The sequence below is a fragment of the Portunus trituberculatus genome, chromosome 38 (genome assembly GCF_017591435.1).
Source record: "Portunus trituberculatus isolate SZX2019 chromosome 38, ASM1759143v1, whole genome shotgun sequence".
Taxonomy (NCBI): domain Eukaryota; kingdom Metazoa; phylum Arthropoda; class Malacostraca; order Decapoda; family Portunidae; genus Portunus; species Portunus trituberculatus.
This window is the reverse complement of record NC_059292.1, coordinates 15,035,578-15,048,653: the sequence shown is the minus strand read 5'-3', so window position 1 is coordinate 15,048,653 and position 13,076 is coordinate 15,035,578. Positions and strand designations below refer to the sequence as shown.

Below are 13,076 nucleotides of genomic sequence, written 5' to 3'. Positions count from 1 at the left end.
ATCTTGATCTTGATCTTTATTCTATAGGTGTCCCAGGATTTTTCCTGAGGCAGGCCTTAGTACCAGCAGCTCCTGGTGTATTCAAAAGCCTGTCAGCTTGCGTGATATGGTGGGGCTTTCAAATTTGGAAAAAAATTACCTGGATAAAACTTCGTTAAATGTTCGTTAAACGAGCAGATGGTAGTAAAATTAAAGCAAAATTTCGTTGTGTGAACCTTCGTTAAACGGGGGTTGTCTGTAATAATAATAATAATAATAATAATAATAATAATAATAATAATTACAGAGAAAGAGAGAGAGAGAGAGAGAGAGAGAGAGAGAGAGAGAGAGAGATTAACAGATGGGTGGTGGGTCGGTACTTAATCTGATAATTGGGAGTCGAACTGGCAACGTCGCACTCATGGGAATTCCAGAATGTGCCCTGCCCTGAACGGACTTCATAGAGTGGAAAGACTATAGTAGGCTACACACCAATCCTGCTGTGACTTGTGAGATGTAAAAATATAACCTGGCATACTGTATGTATGGCATTGGCAGTGATTTTACACGTATGGAAGGTAAGAATGTTAAAAGATAGGTACAATTTTAATTGTATGGAAGTGTAATGGCATCACACCAAAGAATGCAGTGAAGTTTGCCTATGTCAAGATCAAGATCACTGACACTGACAGCGTTTGTTTTAGTCCATAGAATACGTGATGTATGGTCACTTGGGAAATTCTTCCTGACTGGTGTCATTATGTGAATTACCAGTAAGTATGACCTATTATATATTGGTACCTTGAAAGAAAGAGTTATTTTGTGGTGCAATACCTATCATCACTTTGTTTACATCTGTGAAAATGTCTGGGGTTTGATTTTTTGAGCCTCTGTTGCCAACAACCACCATCTCAATACTGAACTTTGGCCTCATAGGATTTAGGGTAACTTCCTGAGACTTTTTGGAGAAAAAGGTGCGTCATATGAGCCATCAAATACAGTAAATTAGTAGGTGCCATTTGGCATCAAGTCTGGTCATCAATCCACAACCTTAAGTCTCTCCATTTCCTTCATTATTGGCTCCCTCTTCCTTGTTAGTGTCTTTGCCATTAATGTACAGTACTCATCAAAAGTTTGCGACCATACCCTTCCGTCCCACTTCCCTGCCAAGATAAGAGAAAAAGTACCAACTAACATGTGTTTATTTACCCTGACTAATACTTAATCGGGCCACCCTTATTCTTGATAACACTGCAGAGACGTCTGGGAAGAGAAAGAGCAAGGTTGCAGATGGTGGCAGCTAATATTTTGTTTGAAGATTCCTGGATAGCTTCCTCCAGCCGTGGAATGGAGCAGACATCCTTGTTTTGTAAATCTTTCTTAATGATAGCCCAGAGGTTATCATTAAGGTTAATATCCAGGCTATTACCAGGCCAATCTTCAATAAAGGGTACCTGACAATCCTGCAGCCACTGGACAACAGCCCTAGCAGTGTGAGGTGTTGCACCGTCCTCTTGAAAGACTCTGGTCTGACTTAACTCAAAACATGCTAGCAAAGGGCCATTTCACAATTCGTAATAGACAACTGCATCAACCCTTATGATTTTGGGAAGCATTACCAACTCGCCAAGGCCATGACCGGATAAACAGCCCCATACCATTAAAGAATCAGGGCGCTTTACTATTGTTTCAAGGTACCGTGGGTTGAGTGGATCTGCTGAGGCGCCAATAAACCCAGAAATTTCTATTGCACATCATATGAAACGTTGCTTCATCCAACCATAACACACCTAACCAGTCATTCTCAGTCCACTGAGCATAATTACAGGCAAAGTTAACACGTTTCACTTTCTGGATCTCACAGAGAAGAGGTTTCTTTGTGCGCTTGTGGCTGGTGTAACCCAGCTCATGGAGGCGCCATGACAGTTGGCACAGAAACACCCTGGAAGGCACCACTGTTCTTCTTTTTTTCTAGCAGTGATCAATGCAGTATTTCCTACTGTATGTTTGAGAATGGTTGTTGCCCTTTTGTAAGTCTTCCTTGGCTTCCCAGAGCGATGTTTGGTAACTGGCAACTCTTCACTGCCTCCCTCCATGTATTGGCGCACAAACTTTTTCACACTCTTTGGCCAACCACCTGTTAGTTCACATATTTCCTTCATTGCGTAACCAACAATCTTTAAACCAATGATCTGAGCAACTGTTTCATGTGCTAAATCCTTCAGTTTTGGCATAATAAGGGCTAAAAACACATATGAGCACCTGCCACTTGTCAAACAAAGGGGACCTCGTGAAATGAGGTATCACAAACAATCTTTCACCAAGAGTGCTCAGAGCACACTGAGGATTTGCCACTGGCTCTAGAATGCCCTTGAGGCATCCCATGATGGCTGTATGTGGTCGCAAAGATCTGGCGAAACATGGTTGACTCCAAAAAAACACCATTCTTTTTTCGTCAAAACTTTGTGACCACTCAGGACAGTGGTCGCAAACTTTTGATGAGTACTGTAGAAGTTGTCTCACCCACTTTCTTCACCCTTGCTGTTTGTTTGATGATGGTGGAGTCAGTGGATCGGGGCAACTGCAGGATTCTGGTGGTGAAGTTGGCTCCCAAGCTCCCTCAAGGCACTTACCAATTTCAAGCTTTTTGTCTTAAGATAAGCTTTTCTCTTGGTCTTTTGTCCTTCAGTTCACCAGCACTAGGTGTTGCAGCCCACTTGGAAGACATCACACTTACATCACTTGTAATATCCAACAATGAATGTGAATTGTAGCAAATTACAATACTGGCGGCTAAACACAAACTTAAAGGCTGATCTTGATCTTGATGCTGCAGGTGGCTCAAGTTCGCTTTCCAGTTTTCTGACAAAAGATTACTAAAAAACAACTGCATAATTATCTGTGGCCAAAGAAAGGAAAACAAAAAATTTAGATGAAAGAATAAATTGTAGTGAATGAAGGAAGAAACGACGACTCTATCTAGTGCCGTTGCAAAGGCTTTACTAGAAACTTGAACCTTGGATCAGCAGCTCCTGTAGAGGACAAACAAAAGACAAGAAGAAAAAAAGAGCAGTATCCTGTTCACTAATTACCCTTACTTGTAGTAGTAATGAGTTTTAACTCTTTTCCTGTCAACGACGTGTTAAAACGTCCCCGATGGTCTGTCTTCTACTGGATAGCGGTTTAAAACGCAATGTGAATTACAAATCTCCCGTACATGTGAGAGTTAGGTGGCATCCTCTTGAGTGTAAAATAACCCTGATTAGCAACTTTTCTGTGTTTGGCGGCCATTACACAGAATACGTACTACATGTGTCTTTACTTTCTATTATTTTATATACAGGCAACTCCCAATTAACAAACGTTCACAAAAAAAAAATTTTGCTACAACGAACGTTTCCTTTTACTACCATCTGCTCATAAAACGAACACCAAACTCGCTTCAATGAAATTTAATCCAGGTAATTTTTTCCAAGTTTGAAAGCCTCGCCATATCACGTAAGCCAACAGGCTTTTGAATACTCCAGTGCCTCTCGTGGATAAAACGTGCACCACTCATTCCCCTATCCTTCCCCACTCTTAGTTCAAAACAATAACAGCGTCAGCAGCAGCTTGTCTTCCCTCGCTCAATTTACCACCAAAACGCCCTGCAATGTCGCCTAGTGTTGCTAAGACCAGGAAGTCTGTTACTCTTAAAGTGAAGCTGGATATTATTCACAGACACGAGAGAGGCGAGAAAACAAATTGCATTGCTCGCCACCATCTTGACTCCATCTACTGTCGCTACTATTTTCAAGTCAGCAAACTCTATTAACCCCTTCAATACGGTGACGCCTATGTAGGCGTCATGAAACCCCAGTAGCATATACGGTGACGCCTACGTAGGCGTCATATTTCTTTTCTGAGCTTTCTTCAGTTCAGTTGTCCCGTATAATGTGTTGGATACCAACTACACACGCCGAATGCTGTCCTTAAAATCCTAGTGCTCCTCCCACCATCCTTGTCTCCACCAATCACTAAAGATAAGCTACATGCGTCCCGCCTTGTGTCTAAAATTACCCAATGGCATAGACTGTTCCCATCTCTCTCTCTCTCTCTCTCTCTCTCCTTTCCTCCTCCCCATCTCCTTCCCTCCTCCCCTCTCCTCTCGAAAGATAAGTTACATGCGCCCTGCCTTGTAACATTCGTGAAAACACACACACACACACACACACACACACACACACAAAACAAATTTTCTAATCTCTCTCTCTCTCTCTCTCTCTCTCTCTCTCTCTCTCTCTCTCTCTCTCTCTCTCTCTCTCTCCTCTCCTCTCCCTCCCCTTCCTCTCGAAAGATAAGCTACATGCATCCCGCTTGTGTCTAAAATATTAGCAAATGTCACTCTCTCTCTCTCTCTCTCTCTCTCTCTCTCTCTCTCTCTCTCTCTCTCGTCCACTTTCCTCTTCGAAGGCAATATAGTAACTAAAAAATAGCAGCATAATACACAAAGACAACAAGTATGACAAGCTTGCACGAGTTTCCTGCGCTGGCTGGCACTACCACCCGTATATCATACAGGCGGGCTTTTTTAACATCCGGCGTGAAGGGGTTAAGAAGGTTGGTGAGACCGTATCTTCCTTGCAACCTAAAAGAACCACCCAAACTCATGACTCTGCAATGGATAAAATGGAAAGCCTTGTTTAAATGTGATACATAAGTTTTGTATGTGATACAATGATGCGCCCTTTGTTTACATTCCACAGATTGCCGGCTAGCGTTTTTTCCGCTCCACTCTCCCTCCCTTCATTAATTTAAGATCATCATCATTTTAAAGTTACTTACATACATACATTAGTGTACATTATAATGACTTAGTCTTAAATTAAACTGCTTAAATATTTTAACTTCATCATTTTTACTTTCATTAAACCTTTTAATGTACTATGATGCACTCTCTCTTTGTTTACTCTCAACAGAAGTTCAGGTCAGGGTTCAAAGTTGTTATAATTGATTCGCTTAACGAAAATTCACGCAACGAACTGTTTTACAGGAACGTAACCCGTTCGTTAAGCAGGGGTTGCTTGTATTCTATTTCTTTTATTTTATTATATTATTATTATTTTATACAGTGAATATTGGCTTAGGAGGTCAGACAGAGAAACACACCCTTGCCCCTCGCTCGATATCTTACTTGCCCCTCGCCTCTCCCTCACTCATCCTCAACGATGTTGCTACAAAAGGAACCTATATATTTTTACCAAATTTTGTAGTTTATTTAGTTTTGCACACAATTTGTGGTAAAATACAAGAATAATATAGTAAAATAAGGTAATAATAAGTAAAGATGAATGATATTTAGTCACAAAACTAGCGATATGTATTTGTGATGAGGTGCTATGCCATTGCCAAATGGTGGTCTGTTTTTTTTTTTTTTGGAAAATTGTTATCCTGTGATGAACCTAGTTTGCACAAGGATATGATTTATATCATTCTGATAAAGTAAAGTATTCTGAGAACTATGGGACAGCAAAAAAAATGTCCTTTAGACATTTATGAAGAAAACAGCAATGTTAACATTGTGCTAAGGGGATTCCCCGGCTAAATGCTTAGGTGACAAGGTTGCGCATGGGATATTTAAAGGGATGGACGCTGAATTTTGATGATTTTTGGTTTTTGCTTCAATTATTTATTTATTTTTTTTAAGCAAAGAAAAATTGACAGTTTTTAGAATATGGCAAGGTAAACTCCATACAGTAAGCGCTTAACGAATGTTCACACAACGAAATTTTGCTTCAATGAATGTTTCCTTTTACTACCATCTGCTTGTTTAACCCTTAACATACAGTAATGGTTTCGGAACAGTTGTAGCGTCGTGTGCGGAGAGGCGGGGATCGTTCCGGGAATCATGATTTTTCCGCGCTAAACATTTTGAATCTCTCTGGCATCTTTTCTTGTTCTCCTCCTCGAGCCTTGAGACATATGTTCCCTCACAATAGCTCATCTTTTCCTATTTCGAGGCAACATCTGGCAACCCCCGTGACCCGGAGGGAGGAAACGGCACTCCGAGTGATGTTATGTCAGTGTTACACGGTAAAGACATTGAGGACAGTGATGAAAATGAAGACTGACTTTTTTTTATTGAGACAGAAGAAAGTGAAGACTCTAGTAATGATTCTGATAGTGATCTGGGAGACAGAGACCAACCCTCACACTGACATTCATAAACCTCCTCACGTACTCCCCTCAAGCAATGCACTGGTGTGTGTCACCCATGGTTGCCTCTACAGGATTGTGCTTGTCAACCAAGTCATGTGAATCCCATTGCTAATAAGAGTTGCCAGACTCATTATTCTAGAAATCCACGATACTTGTAATATGTGGTTTCTTTTTCTTTTCCTGTTTTGCACATCATTTCATATATCTTAGTTCGCATTTTCTTGACAAGAAAGTGCAAAAGTTCCTACTGTTACATCAAATTCAAATGCCCGAAAGGAGAGAGAGAGAGAGAGAGAGAGAGAGAGAGAGAGAGAGAGAGAGAGAGAGAGAGAGAGAACACTCACGCGGTGTTATTGGAGCTGGGGGGTATTTCTTAGCGGTGGGTTCTGCCAGAGGTTCGGGGAGAATTTTTTGATAAGCAATAACTTTGCTCTCAGAGGTCATATCATGTTGAAACCTACATCGTTGTACTCAGAATAACACAAAGAATTATGCTTTTATAAGGAAAAAATATTTTTAGCATTTTTGACAGGTCTGATTTTTCACCGCTGTAACAGACGGAAAGTATATCAACCCCCTGTACTTTAAGGGCTAAGAAACACCAAACTCGCTTTAAAAAATTTTTATCCAGGTAATTTTTTCCAAGTTTGAAAGCCCCGGTGTATCACACAAGCCGATAGGCTTTTGAATACAAAAGCGCCTCTCATGGACAAAACGCACAACACTCACTGCCCCTAATTCAAAATAATAACACCATCAGCAGCAGCTCATTTTCCCTCGCTCAACATGCCACCAAAACGCCCTGCAATGTTGCCTAGCGTTGCTAAGAAGACCAGGAAGTCTGTTACTGTCAAAGTGAAGCTGGATATTATTCAGACACGAGAGGCAAGAAAACTAATAGCATTGCTTGCCACCATGGCTTGGCTCCATCTACTGTCTTTACTATTTTCAAGTCAGCAGACTGTATTAAGAAGGCTGGTGAGACCGTATTTTCCTTGCAAGCTAAAAGAACCACCCAAACTCATGACTGCAATGGATAAAATGAAAAGCCTTGTGGAAATGTGGTACATAAATTTTGTATGCGGTACAATGATGTGCCCTTTGTTGACATTCCACAGGTTGCCGGTTAGCGTTTTTCCCCCTCCACTCTCCCTCCCCTCATAAATTTAAGATCATCATTATAAAGTTACTTACATACATACATTAGTGTACATTATGACAAATTAAACTGCCTAAATGTTTAACTTCATAATTTTTACTTTCATTACACCTTTCACTGTACTATGATGCACTCTCGCTTTGTTTACTCTCAATGAAAGTTCAAGTCAGGGGTTAAACTTGTTATAATTGGTTCGCTTAACGAAAATTCGCTTAACGAATGTTTTTTTAGGAACGTAACCCGTTCATTAAGCGGGGGTTGCCTACATTTGTAATTGGACAGTTTATAAGTTAATGGGTGGTGGCTGTGGTATGTGTGCCAATGTAGTTACAGTGCATTTGTTTACATACTGTTGAACGGTTGATGATCGGATACATGAGCCCGGACAATAGAAAAGAGTGATTGGACATAATTCATAACGATCGGAAAATTGAAATAGCAAATAGTGAAGGAAACCTGTATGATTAGATAATGTTATTTATTCAATTTAATGCTGGTTAACTCGACTTCATGATGTCACGTGTACACCCACGCTGCTTCTGACAGGAACCGCACTGAGATGTTCTGTACTTACATGTATGTTTTGTATGGGTATTATTTTATTTCTTGACCTAACATGCTGGAACAGGTTTTATTTCTTTGCTTTACATTGCTGAGAAATGGTTAGGTTAAGTTTGGGTGGGTTAGAATGGGTTATTATTGGCAGTGTTTAAAATCCATCCAGTTATGTAACAATAACAAGTCCTGGTGTACATATAGTTAGTAAGCAAGCAAAATCTGGGTATGAGTGAGAATTTTATGCCCCACCAAGTCCTCTTTTGCCAGATGAAGTTCCAGAGAGAGTAGTTTGTGGAGAGGGAAGCGGTATTTCAATAGTAGTTCACTATCACTCAGTGCCAGAGTTGAGGTGATCCTCATGGCATGATCATAAATGAATACAAAGATATGATATCCATTATAGCAGACAGTAGAGGGGCAGAAACACAAATATTGTGGTGAAAGCAACACACAAGCTAAAGGGGGTCATAAGAAGAAGAAGAAGTGGCCGCCACCGATCGGTGTGAGCCATTGAAAAGTAATTTCTTCCCGGCGATCACGGTGGTGGGCAAAATAATGCCTCTACTTTGTTATCTGTGTTCCATGCAAGATTTCACTTTGTACATCACAAAATAAAATTCTTGGTGGTAAGGCTTGTAAAAAGCTAATGAAAATGTTATGTGAACATAAATGTATTATGAGACCATAACACCGTGGGAAGTGGTTTTTTCTCAATCCTCACTCTTCACTCAGTCTAGAGCTAACCACATTGTGAGGGGATCGTTTCTCTTGAGTTTTCACCTTGTGTCCTATACTATGGTAACAAAAGCTAACCAGATTGTGAGGGGATCGTTTCTTTTGAGTTTTCACCTTGTTTCCTATACTATGGCAACAAAGTGTCCTTCAATTCCTCACAGGAAAATGACCCCAAGAAATCAAGGAAGACTAACCATTGAAAAGAAGTTAGAAGTGTTAGATCACTGTGCTATGGGGGAAAGGACCATGGTGATTGTCCATGGGACAGAACTGAGGGAGAGCACGTTGCATACCATCAGAGCAAATAAAATGGGAATGTGTGTTTTCATTCTTTCTGTCACCTAGCAATGCATTCATAGTTTTTTTTAAGGTTTGAATAACAGAATCCCCAAAATAGGCAAACTTGCCCATTGGCCAGGAACATAACCCCTCCTCCACATTACCATTGTTTTCTATGAGAAAATTGTATTTGAAAAACGCAATGTCTCCAGGAACATAAGCCTCGCATTAATTGAGAGTCAACTGTACTTGGACCCAAGTCTAGTTAAGAGAGTATACCCCACGCTTTCTCTCTCTCTCTCTCTCTCTCTCTTTCGATACTTTGGAAGTTTGGAGAATTTGGCTTCCAGTGGTTCCAGGATCCACCTCAATCCCTAATCCTTGACTCTGGATGATGATGATTAGGATGTAGTGTTGAGAGTTCGGGTATGCTGCTTTTGGAAGTTCATTTGGTATCCCACTGAGTCACTTATTCAGTCTTCTATTGAAACATTCCTCTGTAATGTTTGCCAGGTCACAGAGTTCTTTTGGAATGTATTTAAACAAGCGGGTACCATTGTGAGTGAACATGGTATGTACACAGTTGACCTCTCGTTGGGTGTGGATCTAGAGTAAATATTAGTAAGAGGCATGGAGATCTATTTAGAAATATTTTGGCTCTTACCCCTAACAAACTTGCAGGGGAACCTGGATAGAAAGTTGAATTTTTGGGTGGGGAAAGCTAAAGTTTGGCCAAATATCAGCATCTACCATGAGAAAGAAGTGTGGAGCTTGTTACTATTGTTATGATGGGTGCCATTTTTGATACTAGAAAATCTCCAGAAATTGGTAGTCTGTTCTTAGGGACCCTAATCCAACATAGCATTGTCTAACCTAACCTAACATAGCCTAGGTTAGGTCATGGTAGTTTAGATTAATGTCCCTAAGGAGGTATAGACTACTAATATTTAGAGAGTATCACTAAAAATTTCTAGATTTTTTTCATCAGTATCAGTGATGGTGCCCATCATAACAACAGCAACAAAGCTTTTTTTTTTTTTCCCTCCACCCAAAAACCCTGCTTTCCCACCAGGTCAGCAATTTTGTTGGGGTTAAGAGCTTAAAACATCAGTAAATAGAACTGCTTATGGAGTTTATGGTGATAACTGCTAAACCATCATTTGAGGCTAAGTCAGACCTGAATAAGCCTGAGAGAGAGAGAGAGAGAGAGAGAGAGAGAGAGAGAGAGAGAGAGAGAGAGAGAGAGAGAGAGAATGCAAGAACAGTTGAAAATAATGAAAATGTTACAGGGTATCCCCTACCTAAACTTTTCATTAAAAAGATTCTTGAAGAATTTGTCATTCATTATTACCACATAAGAGGCCAGTGGTTGTTACTAATGAGATTTGTTTTGTAGTTTCAGCAAATCTCACCAAATGCTGCATTAAAAGTGCTCCTTCAGTTTGACCGAGCTATCAACTCTGCTCTGGCTGGTAAAGTGCGATCACGAATTAGTTTTAAGGTAAGTCATTTTCATCTGTTTGTCTTTCTTCATTTGTTTGTCTCTATAGATGTTCCCTCATCTTTTATTTGTTTATTTATTTATTTTTATGTCACATCCATCTCATAGACTTTTATGTGCTTAAATAAATCTGTTTGTCTTTCCCACTCAGGCCTCCAAGCTTAACACCTACAGATTCTGTGACAATGTGTGGACCTTTCTTATGAGTGATGTGGAATTTAAAGAAGTGCAAGACTTTGTGCAAGTGGAAAAACTCAAAATTGTGGCTTGTGATGGAAGAGGTAAGAGTGAGTGACTGCCTAGTATTCTTACTTAGTTTTATAGAATATGGCATAAAATTAAGTTACATTATTATAATTAGGTGTAATTGCCAGAATTTATACTAGCTCAGTATTCATTTTAATAAGGCACATCATCTGTCATCACTAAACACACCATCTTTCACTTTTCTTAGTTCTCTACACCTGACTTTTCATTTTCTGCTTTGGAATAGATCCAGCTTGGTATATGTTCTGTTTGGACATGAAAACATTTTTTTGGCATACAATCTTTGTTTGGAATATGACTTGCATGCTACAACTTGTATGGATCAAAATTAGTCTCAATGTCTCTCGAGACAAAGTCACAACTGCCTACAAGCAGTGTTTCTAAGTTTTTCCAATTTATTTTATGTAACTTATTATATTTACCATATTTGACAGTATTGAAGATGCACATTTTATTCTATAAAAAATGGCTAAAAAATATTACCCTGTGTCTTATTGTGAATATGAGGCCTCCCACAGATTGAGTTTTTATATTTCCTTTACCCATGCACCTGAATATTTACACCACTGTCTTGGCAAGGATGCTTTTTCTTAGTTTTAACCATAATACTATGATGTAAGAAAATGTTAAAGATGAAAATGTGGACCCAATACAGTGACATGCCAAGAGTGTTGTTCACATATCAGCAGCTTTATCATCAACATAGTACCATCATGGCTGCTGTGCCAGTATTCATTGCAGTCTTGAAGCCCAGCAAAACAAAACTGCCTTGTAGATATTAGGAATTGATTTTCAACAAAACATCAACTAAGTCAAGTGAAAACAATGAAAAACACTTTTCAGTATATTGAGTGAATTGAATTAACTTTCTTTCAAGCGAGGTTTGCTATACATACCACCTGAACAAAGTGGTAATACTTCACTTGAGATACATGTTGTGCACTTGGTTATCAAGACAAAACCATGTAGAAACCACAGATTATTTCAGATGCATGTTTATACTATATGTGCACTTAATTTTGCAAGGTTCCATGTTTACATACATCAGTCTTTGTTGCCTGATGGTAATTTGTAAAGTTGGAGCCATGTCATATCATACCAACTATCATTTAAACATGTATCACACTGTCACTCATTTTTTACATCAAAATTTTGCTCTTCCCAAGGTCCAGGTCCTGGAGGTGCATCTGGTGGTGGAGACTAAACATCAACAAAAATAGCAACAAGATGACTCAACTAATGCACTGAATTACAGTGTGTTATTATTATTATTATTTTATTTATTTTATTTTTTCAATATCATTATGATACTATATTGTTCTTCTATGCATTTGCTTTACACAGAATTTATTGCCTTGGCAGTGCCATCACCTTAAAGTTGCAAATTTTGTGCTTTGTATCTCATAATTAGAGAGAGAGAGAGAGAGAGAGAGAGAGAGAGAGAGAGAGAGAGAGAGAGAGAGAGAATTATATAATTTTCTTTTGAATTGAATTACATTTTTTTAAGATGTTAATTACAGTATGCTAGCACTGTGAATATTGTTTGATAAAATACAAGTAATTGGTTGTTTCCATACATTGCACAACTGTGTCACAAGACAAAATAGGAGAGAGTTGAATTCTAGATATCCTTTATATTTATGAGCTTTCTTTATATAAGTAAATTTCATCATAAAATGGGATGCTTCTCTTGGGTCTTTCATCATAATTATTTTTAAAATCTTATAAATTAATAGATAAAAATAACAGCATGATAAAATGAGCATTGCACAGGTACTATTATACAGTTCAAAAGATTTTTTGAAAACTAGTCTCACAACAAACATGATGATCATAAATATTAAGGTTGTCCTATATACTCAAATAATTGCACATATATATTGTAATTTACACTAAGTTAAAATTAAAATGACAGTGAAAAATTCTTTCACTGATTACACTAAATTAATGGACCTTAACTATACATGTTACCTACCTACTTACATCACTCAATGGATTGTGTGATGTTAAGAAAATGAGGATAGTCTCATAATTTTCATCATGATTTACAGCCTCTGTTATCATTACATGATCCCATTCATAAAATTTGACATTGTATGTATGTATTTTTGACTAGCCTTTTTTGCACATGGTGACATTTGGAAAGTGAAAAGCATGGATGATCAATAAAAGGAGAAGACCACACACATCTTTTGTCTTCATTTAATCTATAATTGCTTTCAGGAGAGAGAGAGAGAGAGAGAGAAACTTTTATTCACTAAGTATTTGCAATTTTGTGAATAAGATTGTTCTTATCGGAAGGCATTCTTATTGCAATGCATGATGTTATACATAATACAGACCAGACACCTTAGATTATTGCACAAAACTGGATAAGCACTCACTACTTCGGGGAGTAAT

The 13,076-nt window shown here is 38.7% G+C and overlaps 1 protein-coding gene across 1 annotated transcript in view; it reads left to right on the top strand.

The window, feature by feature from the left end:
- The window catches only part of LOC123515169 (transcription initiation factor IIA subunit 2-like), a 36,843-nt gene extending 23,981 nt beyond the window's left edge, over positions 1-12,862 (top strand). The window contains exons 2-4 of the mRNA XM_045273668.1: positions 10,305-10,409; positions 10,561-10,690; positions 11,843-12,862. Coding sequence (XP_045129603.1) covers positions 10,305-10,409; positions 10,561-10,690; positions 11,843-11,880 — 273 coding nt within the window. The 3' untranslated portion in view covers positions 11,881-12,862. The remainder of the gene's footprint in view (positions 1-10,304; positions 10,410-10,560; positions 10,691-11,842) is intronic.
- The last annotated feature ends 214 nt before the right edge of the window (positions 12,863-13,076 follow it).